Source organism: Tauraco erythrolophus, chromosome 4 (assembly GCF_009769465.1).
Source record: "Tauraco erythrolophus isolate bTauEry1 chromosome 4, bTauEry1.pri, whole genome shotgun sequence".
In the NCBI taxonomy this organism is placed as follows: domain Eukaryota; kingdom Metazoa; phylum Chordata; class Aves; order Musophagiformes; family Musophagidae; genus Tauraco; species Tauraco erythrolophus.
The window spans coordinates 86,882,955-86,895,364 of NC_141468.1; the positions used below are offsets into that span (position 1 = coordinate 86,882,955).

The 12,410-nt window shown below is 45.2% G+C and overlaps 1 protein-coding gene across 3 annotated transcripts; it reads right to left on the minus strand.

Moving 5' to 3' along the window:
- Positions 1–215: 215 nt before the first annotated feature.
- Positions 216–10,253, minus strand: RAD52 (RAD52 DNA repair protein). Of its 3 annotated transcripts, none has more exons than XM_009984390.2 (11): positions 10,167–10,253; positions 8,834–8,935; positions 8,154–8,247; positions 6,147–6,214; positions 5,770–5,888; positions 5,596–5,671; positions 2,754–2,947; positions 2,407–2,543; positions 1,749–1,829; positions 983–1,225; positions 216–707 (listed from the first exon to the last, which is right to left on the minus strand). In XM_009984390.2, the coding sequence occupies exons 1-11, from the start codon at positions 10,251–10,253 to the stop codon at positions 649–651; spliced, it is 1,260 nt and encodes a 419-aa protein (XP_009982692.2). In that variant the 3' UTR covers positions 216–648. The 3 variants fall into 3 exon arrangements, with proteins under 3 accessions (XP_009982692.2, XP_086465790.1, XP_086465791.1); XM_086609664.1 differs by having other exon boundaries at positions 2,407–2,549; XM_086609665.1 differs by lacking the exons at positions 6,147–6,214; positions 10,167–10,253 and having other exon boundaries at positions 2,407–2,549; positions 8,834–8,929.
- Positions 10,254–12,410: the final 2,157 nt, after the last annotated feature.

A 12,410-nucleotide genomic window follows, 5' to 3' on the forward strand; every position in this document is an offset into this window, starting at 1 on the left:
AACGCTGTCCGAGATGCTACGGGAACTCCTGGGCTGCGGTCCCAGCGCGCCCCTGCTCCTCTGCTGCCATCACACCAGTATGGCTGAGGAAGGCACCGAGGGGCCAGTGGTAGGTGCCAAGGAGCCAGCGCCGGGCTCTGAGGAGCAGCGATGGCTCCGACCCCTCTGTGCAGCCGCAGGGCGAGCAGCCGGGCTGCGCGGCGGAGGCAGCCGCAGCTCCGCACCCTCCGCCTCCTGGAACGGGCAGCGACTGCAGCTCGCAGGCTTTGTGCATCTGTGACCCACCCTCTCCCCGTTTCACTGGAAATCTTTCTCCTGTGCTGAAACACAGCACTGAGGGAGAAAAGTCAGGAATTGCATCTCACTGTAAGGATTAATTCTGTTACTCTGGCAGGCAAATTGCGCGTCGCGGCAGCCTGTGATACAGGCACGAGTCTGGTGCTGCAGAAAAAAATGCCTTAAAAAGGCATCTGAAACATGTAACAACCAAAAAGAACACCAAGTTCTTGCTGGCTGTGTTAAACTCTTCTGTGTTGCTTCACCATAATACGCAGGAAAATCCATTAATGCTTTAGGCTCCCATCATTTCAACAGCCAACTGCAGTCTTCTGATGTAATCCAGGATGGAGGTAGATACCACCAGGTGTCTTACGTAGGTTCCAGCCTCCTCTTCTTCAAGCTTTGACTTCTCATGTGGGGGCTGTGCTCTGTCAAACAGGGAGACAGTGAGAAACATAAGTTTCTTAAAGCTTTTTTTCTGCTTCTAAAAGGGCTCCTCAATTCTTTTTCTAGTTCTTCCTTGATAGGACAGTTCGAAGGAAAAACCCAACTAGTTCTCCTAGCCCACTATCACAGCATCTGCAGCCAGGTCCAAGAAAAGAGGAACGTTTCTCCTACTCCCATTTACTAATCTGACAGCGTTGCTTTCAAAGCCAAGAGCAGTTGCTACGACAGAACTTGGACATTTTTTGGTAGGACGTACCTGGGGTACACTGGTTGGCACAGCTGATGTTGCTCATGATGGCAGCAGACGGCTGCAATTGCACAAACCTCGCAGAGGTTTTGTGGGAATTCATTCTGTGAGGTGTCCTGTCACCAGTAGTCATTTGATGGTGTCCGTGGGGTGGTCCAGGTGTCCCGTGTCCAGCTGATGGGTCTGCCATTTCGTGACTCATCATCTTAAGATCCATAGTCTCCAAGGAAATGTCCCAAAGTTCAGGATCATCTAGAATGAATGAAAAAGTGATCAAACCAAAGATGACGCTACTGTATGTACTACAGGAATGACAGGAACTCCAGGACCAGCCCACTCTTTTCCTCCAAGTGGTGGCCACTACAAAACTGTGAAGCACCTTTTCTGTCAGCGCACAGCAGGGACACGGTGCTACCCCGGTGCTCTGGACTTAGCAATGTCCAGGCACCACGCCGTAAGCAGGACCCAGATGGCCATGGTTGTTAAGACACCCCTTCACCTCCCCAAATGTTCTGTTTCTGTGCAGCATCACTTGAGGAAAAGGGTTTTCTGAACACGTTTTACAACCCAAGAGCGTGGTGTGCAACCCTGCATAGCGATGGCCGCCACTTCCCTGCCCCTCCAGCAAGGCTGTGTCGCTGAGATCAGGCCCATCCTTGCACTTCTGTTATTCCAGCCTCTTCAGAACTTTCCCCTCCACGCTGGACTCCGAAGAGCTGATGTAAATGTTAACATCACCAGATTTAACACTCTTGCTCATTGCTTTTTGGCTGACCTGCAAAGAACTCCTCTTCTATCACGAGCTCCTGTTGTACTGCTGCTGGAGTGCTGTGCTTGACTGGAGGATCAGCTGTTGCTGGATAGAGGTAACGAGAAGAGATAAATATCAGAAATATAGAAGAACCTTTTGCTCCTTAACAGAGCATGAGTTGGAAATGAGAGGTTTTTTTTTTTCCTAGAACTGGTGGTTTTGGTGGCAGCATGTGGAACGGTCAGATTCTGTACCTGATGATGGCTGACAAGGGCAACTGCAACACTTTGAGATGGTTTTTAGCCTGTTTACCCCATCCCCCAAGTTCCTGCTTACCACACAGCTGCCCAGACCTCCTCGGGAGGAAAGAGCAATGTGTTAGTAGGTCACGCAACGTGTGTTTGCCTGTAAAACAAAGTTTTGGTTGGAAAGTTGGTTGGAAAGTTGCAGATTTAACGGTGCAGTTTCAAAGCTGATGCTCGTGCCGCGAGGCATGGATGTGATGCTCCTGCTAAGAGCATGGAGTGGGGGGAAGTAAGCTAATCCTCCCTCCTCGGGTCTCCGTTGTGTGTTGATAGTACAGTGCAAAGGCAGATGGAACTGGTTGGGCTCCAGTAGCAAGGGCACCACATGCCCACCAGCAGCCATCATTAAAACTGTCTGTTTTAACGCTGAGTCTTACCTTGTTGGCTGCTAGGAGTAACTGCTGGAACCTCGTGCTTCTTCTGCATCTGTTCCCGGAACTGCCGCTGTAGCTGCTTCTGTCGCAGTTTCCGCTGGTAAGTGGCATCACGCTCGCTGGCTGAGGAGGCTGTGTTTCTGCCCCTCGCCCCAGGTAAGCAGAAAGTCAAACAGGATTGCAACAATTACATTTTTATGAAGAAAAAAAACGCATTAAGAAATAACAGCAAGGAGAATCCAGTGAGCTATCATTTTATGGCATCTTCCAAACTGGGTTGTCCATATGTTTTGAAAGGTACAGGAACTTCTAACACAGCTTATAAAATAGATTTATAATAGCAGCCTCACCTGGAACTACTTGGCTGTTTCTGATCTGCCACCACAGCAGCATCTGTCTGACCAGGCTTACACGTTGATGCCATCTCATAATGTTGCCTTCCTCCTGCGTTCTGCCTTTCCAAACAGCTGTTGTATCTTGCTTTCTCGATTTCAGGTTCGTAATCCTCTCTTTTAGCGTTGACCAGCTCTAACTCTGAGGACATCTAGTAAAGGAAAAGAAGAAAACAAACTCAGCAATGTCTTTCCTCAAGTTAATGAAATAAGCACAGACTTTTTCTACACAGGACTGTTGAACGCTCGAGTTTGTTGGCTCAAAGTGGAACAGTAAGTTAGAAAACTGAAATGCATTTTCATGACAAAGTCACTCAGTTAATTAATTGCTGAATTCAGGCGACTTTGTGTTAGTTTGATGGGTCAGTGCTCCAGGGCAGACCGCCTGCTCTCCCCACCCTGCCTCCCTGCCAGCCAGAACTGATGCAGATGCAGAACTCTGCAGCTTCTCAGGCATCTCACGAGTCTGTGGCTGAGTCTGTGAAGTTTGGCCAGTCCTGTGGTCACTGAGGAAGGTGCACCGTGCTCCTTCTTTTAAAGACGGGATGGTTTGGCTCTGTGATTTTACAAATTTGTGGTAATGCCACCAAGAGACAACGACTCTGGCAAAGCAGAGATCTGTGCCACCTTTACTTGGCGAGGTGTCACTCTGGATCTGCTCCAACAGGCTCAGTTAGGGAGACAGAACCCCTCACAGCTCTAGGCTGACTAGCAGAGTTGGGTAAAGCCTAGTACGACGATGGCAGCTTTCCTATGAAACACCACGGGTCAGCAGCTGTAAAAGGCTGACTTTTCCCTCAATGAGTGAGGTAGGTCACCACCTAGAACTGCCCACAACTGGTTCGTGATCTGAGTAAGAGCCAGGACAACTTCAATACTACGTGGACTGCTGTGTTCCATCACAGCACACGTATAAATTCTGATAGCTCTGAAAGAACTTAAAAAGTTCAAGTGTGGTTGTCACTGATGAAGATGTCCAGCACAATTTCTCGTCTCTCTCTGGACCAAAGACTTCCACAAGAGGCATTTCTCCATGGTGTTGGTTACCTCAGAAGGTTTGCTGTTCGACCTAGTGCTTCACAGAGCAAAAGTAACAGCAGCTCTTGCCCTGCAAACTGGAACCTGAGGAGGTAAGGAGTCTGAAAAGCAAAGCAGTGTGTAACATGGCTCCTTGCTGTTCAGGAAGGATAAGAGCCATGGTATGGCAAGGAAAGCAAGTGTTCAGGTACACATCACTTGTACATGCTAATTCTTCACACTTTCAAGAGCCACAGTTTGCCAGTAGTATCGTTATCAGCTATTTAAAAAAAATAAACTGGAGTGTAGGTCTTCCTAATGTTGTTCCTTATCCTCCAGCAGCCAAGTCCAGCACATCCTGTTCTCCTAATTCCGTTGCAAAATTCAGGTACCAACACGTTGTGGTTGGCAGACGTTTGCAGGGCCGTGCGTACACTCCTCAAGGAGCAAAACCGAACGGTGCCACCTGTTCTGCTGTGCCATGGTAAAGCCTTGAAGCAACTGGCAACAGCTAAAAAGCTGTTGTGGATCCAGTCTAAAGGGTTGGGTTCACCCTTTTGTATCATAGATGCATCCAGTGTTGGGAAGGATCCAACTTGGTTGACTGAAAGTTGGAATTACCTTTGCCTGAGACCTCAGTACAAAACCCCTGTTACAGGACAACCTCTTGTTAACTATTCTGACAGGAACAAGGCACACTGAGGGTTAAATACAGGCGCACTGTAGATTGTCACAAGGACCAATTTGAATACTGGCTAGCAGAAGGACAAAGTAACCATCAATGCATAGATTGACAGTGCTACTGTGTGGATTTTGCTTAAAATTCAGTGAAAGTCCCAATTCTAACAAGCGGCTGCAGTATGTGACCCACCTGGCATTGTTCCTCTCCTGGGCTATGCATATTGAAAACTTTATTTGAAGAAGGAAGTCTTTCTCATGGAAAAATCTCCAATTTTCTGCCAGAGCTCCCTAAAGTCTGAAGAACTCCCCTTTTTCCTGCTGCCCACTGGCTGACGTAGAGACTGCCAGCTTGGGAGACTTCAAGACCAAAGGAAATAGTCCTGATTTTGCAGGAATGCCCACAGGAGCTGTACCTGCTTTAGGGTAGGTTACACGGATCCTAGATGTCTGTCTGTCCTGCCTGCAGCCTGGGTTTTATGAATTATTGCATCAATTGCCAGTTGGGAAACTGTATGCAGTTACCTCTCATCCTTTTTTTTTTTTTTTTAATTCCTGAGGAAATCTGTTAATGACAGCAATATGTCAAAAGTTAGTTTGATTTTTAAACTTCATAACAGTAAACCCAGTTGTGCTACCACTGCCAACGAGAACAGACTGAGAGATGTGTTTTGGCTTTTGCCTTATAGAGGGCAAAAGCATACAGCAAAGAACGTGCCCACAGCCTCTGTTCTCCCAAAGACTTCCAGTGCACCTATGGGATGGATATTTGACTTGACACTGGTATTGCTGATACACATCTAAAGCACAAGTGGCTAGACGAGAGTGAGGAACCGAGTTGCTACAACTGACAAAGCTTCAACAGTTTCAAGAGCTGCAGCGCACGGAGAAAACGGCCACTAGTCAAAATTTAGAGGAGTTGCGGTGAAACATTGGGGAAGAGCTCTGTGACTAAACAGGTCACACGAACTAGCAGGCAAAGGCTGTTGGTCTCAGAGCTGGAAAAGTTCAGGGATGAGACATATGGATATCATCATTTATCATCTTTTCAAGAGGAAGGGCCAGGAGCAGCAGACAGCTCGTGGCCTCTGCTCACGTTCTGCACCTGACGTGGAAGCTTGTTCACGGCTCGCAGGTAGTCTTTGTCCAGGATGCAGTTCCCAAGAGCATTCCCAAAGCACCTGAGAAATAAGAGAGCTCACTGTGACTGAAAATAACACTTAATTCTCACTTCGCTTCTGAAAATCTACAAGGACATTTGTACAAGATCTTCACTTACTTGAGTGCCCTCTTCAGTCCATCTGTTACTGCCTCCTTTCTGGCCTTTTCTAGGGACAAGGCCTTGGACTTCAGGCCTTCACTGACTCCATACCCCACGTCTTCATGGTATGACCCATCCTGCAAAAAAAATTTAAAACCAGTAAGTATAAGGGGACTTCTGCACGTACAGCACTTCTTGGTAGATGCTCTGCTTTCGTAAGCCTCATTACTTGCTCTTGGCTGGTGGTTCTATAGCAAGGTCAGTGTTTGGACACCACGAGGTTCTCCAGTCTAATACAGTACTCAAGAACCAGTCTGACCTACACACAAGATTTCACTCACAGCTTTACCTAATTGCTCAACTACAGGGAGAGCAAACAAAAAAAATCCACTTACCTTAAGCTGAACTCTGACAAACGCACAGACCCCCACATAGAACCTGCCGTTGTTGAGGTCAACAAAGTCTGGGGGAGGGAAAAGCAACATCCTAAATAACACAAAAGACTTCTGATCCACGTTTAGATCTTTAGTCCTTCGAGGACGTTCATAAACCTGTACTGTACTTGCTGAACGTGCCCAAGGTGCTGTATCATCTTCTGTAAAACGGGGCACGACTTAGAAAACATGAAGTGTGGTTTGAGAACGCTGACTGGTACCGTGCCCAGTGCATGTACACGTGATGCCTTCTGGTTATCAGTGGCTAGACATGCCCAACGCTCACACCCTGCTACCGCGGGTATAAACTTCAACATATGAAAGAAGGGTGAGTTGTAAATGTGAATTCTCATTCAGCTGCATATCCTGAACGTTCAAAGCATGACCATTTTTTCAGCTGGAAGAAAGTATTTAAAATATAGATTTATAAAAAGAGTAACGGAAAAGAAACTGTTGTCTGTAAAAGTAATTTCTTTCCTATTACATACCAGAAGTCTCTAGTTTGTGAAATTTTGCACAAGGCTTTTTTATCCAGCACATACTGGCTGAAGAGTGTAACAAGCTGCAAAACAAGTCTCGATCCAGAAGCTCTGATCTCTTATTTCACACCAAAAGCAACGCTGCACAGTTTACACACAGAGCATCCCAGTTAGCAGTCTTGCAAGTCTGATAGGAACGTGACACGGGTCGGAAATAAAATGCTTTGCAGTTCAAGGAACTGTATTCTGGGTCCAAAAGGTCTTCTCTACTCATCTGGTCTACTTGTTTTGTAAACCTGCCAGAGGTGCAAGCCCTTTTTCTACCCAGGAACTTAAAAGCAAACACAACAGAATCCTCTGTCTCTGGATTGCTAAGGAATGACTTGTTGTGGCACTATTGATAGAAGTTTGAAGGATGTCAGTCCTTTCTTGACTGAAAAGAGCAGGGGGAGTGGTACAGAATAGATGGAAATGAATGAAGTAACTTAATTTATGTCTAGAATCTACCAGCCTGAGGTGAGAAAAGATTTCTGAAGGCAGGAGGGGCAGGAAGGAGGTACATTTACGCAGCTTTGTTGAGCTACTTCAACCAGTCTCCAGTCTAAGCACAGCAGATCTGCAAACAAGGACAAACTCATCTGGCAGGTACTACTTCAGCTGTCAGGATGGAAGAATTGTAAGCTTTAAGGTGATCTCAATACCATTTTCTAGAGGAAGAATTTTTCCAAAGCTTTCTGCTGTGAAAAAAAAAATCTCAGAACCAGGAATTGGCTCAAAGAAGAATGTGCAGAAAAAGATGGGTCTCTAAAGATCAGAGGAATATTAACTTGTTAGAATATAAAAATTACAGGTGAGTACGAAAATTGGCTCAGGGCTGGTGGGTGTTAAATAGTTTAATTGTAATTACTCTTGTGTAGTCACTGAGTGGTCCATAGAGATCAGAAATCTTGATGAGAACAGCTCAAGAAAAATCATAAACACACCTGGAATAATGACTGACATCTTCCAGTGCAAGATCTAAACAGAAGGTCCATTATCATTCAATTTCTCTCCTTCTTGCCAACTGCTAAGATACCTGGAAATTCCACCTGCCTCTCCTCAGGTTCTTTGAAGCCATCTCTGAAGTGAGTCCTAGGGTAGGTACCCTGGTCCTTATCTGACTGTTCCTTCGGGGCCTCACAGTGAAAGGGAAAGTGAAGGAATCATGGAATCATGGAATGGTTTGGGTGGGAAGGGACCTCAAAGATCATCCAGTTCCAACACCCCTGCCATGGGCAGGGACACCCTCCACTACACCAGGTTGCCCAAAGCCTCATCCAACCTGGCCTGGAACACTGCCAGGGATGGGGCAGCCACAGCTTCTCTGGGCAACCTGTGCCAGTGCCTCACCACCCTCTGAGGGAAAAATGTCTTCCTTAGATCTAATCTAAATCTCCCCTCTTTCAGTTTAGGAAAAGCAAAGACCTCTCTATCCTCAAGAGATACTCACCAACGTTCTGCTGAGTGACTGAATGTGCCCAGCCATTGAAGCCAAACATCTCGTTGGCCAGACTGATGACCTTGTGACCCTCGATGTAACAGACCTGAAAAGAAAAGCAGATACACACAAATCTATATAAATACGCACACGTGTGCACTCATACATACATGCTTTATTTTAAAGAGGGAATGCACACATCGTCTGACGCTGAGGAACCCAGCTAAGTTCTAGGTTCAGGGAAAGGCTGATGGTGCAGCTTTAGGCTCTTCCACCAACTGTGAACAGGGGGTTACTAGGACAACAAGTAGGACTTCATCAAGGGAGGGCAGAGCCAGTGGGCACTGAAGAGAGTAAAGTGCGGTCAATGTTATATAATGCTTCATATATTCCAGTTCTGGGGGAAAAATAAGAAAAATTTCTTAAGGCTCCACAGGTAGATAAAGATTCCCTTGTTAAGGATGAAGCACTGAAAACTGAAAAAGTCTTTTTTTTAAAGTAGAAAAGGAACCTGTGGCTCAGTAAAAGCCAGAATTTATGCTATGCTGACTTTGCTTTCACATCTGCATGTTAAAAGACTAGTGGGAAATTAACTTCAAAAAATAAGGATTATTGTAACATTTTTACCCTCGTTTTCCTGGGGAGGGGAAGGGGAAAAGTGAGTTGAAACATCTCTGCATGTTTGTTCCTACCTTTTGTCCTCCTCCAGCTTGTCGACTGCTGATATATTCTGGACCCAGTCTCTGACGAAGAGCATGCTGGATAGCTTGATATTCACTTGCTGTGTATTGATACTTGACAAAAACAAGGTAAGACAAACTTTCTCCCTCGCCCTATTTTAGCTCCCCCTTTTCTCCCAATAGCACCTCTTTACCCCATTTTTCCATGTACAGTCCTTCCCAGGGGTGTATGATCCATTTTTAGAATCAAGATGTAACAGACAAGGAAGGACCTCGGGGTGCAGGTGTGTGTGCATTACATTTGTGCATGACATTGGGGTTTTTTTCTGTTACTCTTGATGTGTGTGTATATAAACATTAATTTTTGAGCTGTAGCAATTTTCTCGTGTCTCATAACCACATTACAAGAACTGAGACGAGCCAGGCCTGTTAGTATCCTATGGAAACCTTAATGCAGTCCTAACTCTAGCCAAGGCTGCTAGGAACACAGCTTATAAAGCTTGTATTTTATCTTTTAAAAACAAAACATAACATCTCCGTGACCAACACGAAAAGTGTATTACTGAAGTTTAAACATGTTCTCCCACCATACGCCATCGGGGCAGGGAGGATAGCAGCTCAGGCAAACAACGGGAATAGCAGTCTTGTGAGGAGTGTTCAGCAAACTCCCCTCAGGCAGGGAAGGTCCTTTGGATAACTCCAGCATCACTGGTATCACCAGCAATCCTTTGTTATCCTTTGGATAACTCCAGCATCGCTGGTATCACCAGCAATCCTTTGCTATCCTTTGGGTAACTCCAGCATCGCTGGTATCACCAGCAATCCTTTTACTATCCTTTGGATAAGACAAAGACACAAGGAAAAAGAGAGAGTGTGCATGCCTATGCCACATTCAGGAACTATGTATAGATGCCATCATAGAGAAGAGAATTCACCACCAAAAGGTCTGTTCAGTCCACGGAAGGTTTTCTTTTTCCCAAATTATCTTTTTTTTTAAGTGATTTTTTTAATAGCAGAAAGTAGTTGACTTTTCAGAACCAGTACTGAGGATGTGTGTAGGCATGATCCAGGCTCTCTGGGAATAAGAGAATAAAAGGAGCCTCATTTTTGAGAAACAAAATTAAGAACTTTTGTGAAGAATCCAAAGCAATTCACTGTAACTCAGGGCACGCCAAGTCTACTGCGGAGGAAAATATAATAAACAATGAGGTAGAGCCCAGCTAAACGGATGGGACTCCAGCCTTACTGCACTCAACTTTAAGCTGAATAAACATGCAGAGCAGATTTCCAGATTTTTATTCCCAGAATAAAACCTTTATTTCCCCCTCAGGCGAAAGGAACTGACCTGTCCGAAGCACGCGACGGAACTGCTAACGCTGGAACTATTGCTGCTCGTGTGGCTTTCGCCGTCCTTCCCTTGACTCTCAGGCATCCCTAAAGATAAGGGAAAACACAAACATGGAAGATAGGAGCCAACAGTCCTAAAGACAAGCTAAAAAACTGCTGCAGTGCCCTGCCCAGCGAGTATAATATTCTGTAACAGATGTGTTGGATGTTACAGTGCTATTACACTTCTCACTCCACGGAACTGCTGCAGCCCCCACTGGAATTTTGTTTTCTGACGCTCTTTCAGAACTAGCAAAATTTTTCTTGCCTTACACTACATAGGCAGAAACGGCTAGTTTTATCCTAGAGGCAGAGTTTTTATCCTAGAGGCAGAGTTTTTATCCTAGAGGCAGAGTTTTTATCCTAGAGCAAGTCAATTCTGGTCTTCCGTCCATAAACCCAACGAGGGTGAGCCTGAATTAAATTAAATCAGTTAAACAATTATTCTATTTCAAGAATAAATAAATTACCCTTGCTAGTCACAATAAATAAATAATTCAACAGCATCTGGATCTTGCATAAGATCAGACTAGAACAAAGAATTAATAATGTCTTGAGACTTTACTGGTTACAAATGATTTTTTTTTTTTTTAGATGATTGTGAATGCATTGTACTATTCTAGGTAAGGAAAAACAAAATAATTCCCTCTTTCAGATTCTTCAGCACTGTCTTCCTAGATCACTCTCAATATCCATCAACACTTAGACTCCGATAAAAAGCAGAGGCAACTTCCTAAAATTCTACTTCTCTATACCCTCACTTCTCAGCCTTCATCTTTGCTGACTGTTTTGACTGTGATCACAGTGTCTTGCACTACGATGGTGTTACACAAACTCCTCAGAGCTGAAAACCTGCCAGAATTCTCACAAGTTGTACCGACAGTTCAGTCGACAGCACCCTTGTCCAAGCCAGTGTCCAACAGCACTGCATTCCCACTCCACCCTGCTGCTGGAGGAAGGGAATTGCTGGGAGCTGATACCACAGGTGGGCAAAGGAGCTGAGCAGCACTTCTGTACCAGCAAAGAGACAACTTATTTTTACAACTGGTAGTCCACCACTAAGGCTTCTGTATGCAGTACCAACACAAGACAAGTCTAAACACAGATAAGACACTTGCAGATGTCCAAACAGTTGGAAAAAGTCAAAAATCCTCAGCAAACAGGGTTATTTGAAAGCCAGTCAGAATCCAGGCAGTACTGTGTTTTCCCACTGTCCTCCAGTGCTTTTTAAAACAAGTTTTCTAGTCTCTAAACAAGGAAGCCAAAGCTCACTGAGAACCTGGCAAGCAATTTCTTCTCTGACAGGGTTGTCAGCCACTGGAACAGGCTGCCCAGGGAGGTGGTTGAGTCCCCATCCCTGGATGTCTTTAAGAAAAGGGTGGATGAACTGCTTAGGGATATGGTTTGATGGGGCATTAGGGACGGTTGGACTGGATGATCTCTAAGGTCTTCTCCAACCATGAAATTTGCAGAAAAAGGATACCAGTTGCTTCGTTGGCAAGTCTGAGCACTGGTGATTTATGCTAGGTGTAACTAAAACTCTCCTTGATTTTGGTTAGCTGTAGTCCTTCATCTCTGGTCCAAAAGTCGTGTAGTTGTACAGCGTTTGGAGACTCAAGCGTGTTTCAATCAAAAGTATTAAGTCCTTGGATTTTTTTTTAATAAGGTGCGAACCACCGTTGGTCTAAATTCTCTGAAGAAACTCTGAATAAGATGTGGGGAATTGATTCTGTACTTCCTTGTTCTCTTTCAGAATTCTTCTGCAAACAGCTTCACTTCATAGTTTTAATCCAACAGATCAGATGCCACGAGAGAATACTACCAGTAAGTATACTTATCGGACAATACTACCAGTATAATTACTGTAGAATACTGGGTTGGAAGGGACCTCGAGGACCACCTGGGCCAGCCTTTCTTGGAAAAATCAAGTCTAAGTGAGATGCTCCAGCATGCAGTCCAGCTGAATCTTAAAAGTGTCCCAGTGTTGGGGAATCCCCCGCTGCCCTGGGGAGGTTATTCCAATGGCTGATTGTTCTCAGTGTGAAAAACGTTCCTCTCGTGTCCAATCGGAATCTCCCCAGGAGTAACTTGTACCCAGTACCCCTCACCTCTTCCATGGGACTCACTGTAAAAAGGAGTCTCCATTTTCTTTGTAGCCATCCTTTAAATACTGGAACACGGTGATAAGGTCTCCCCTCAGCCT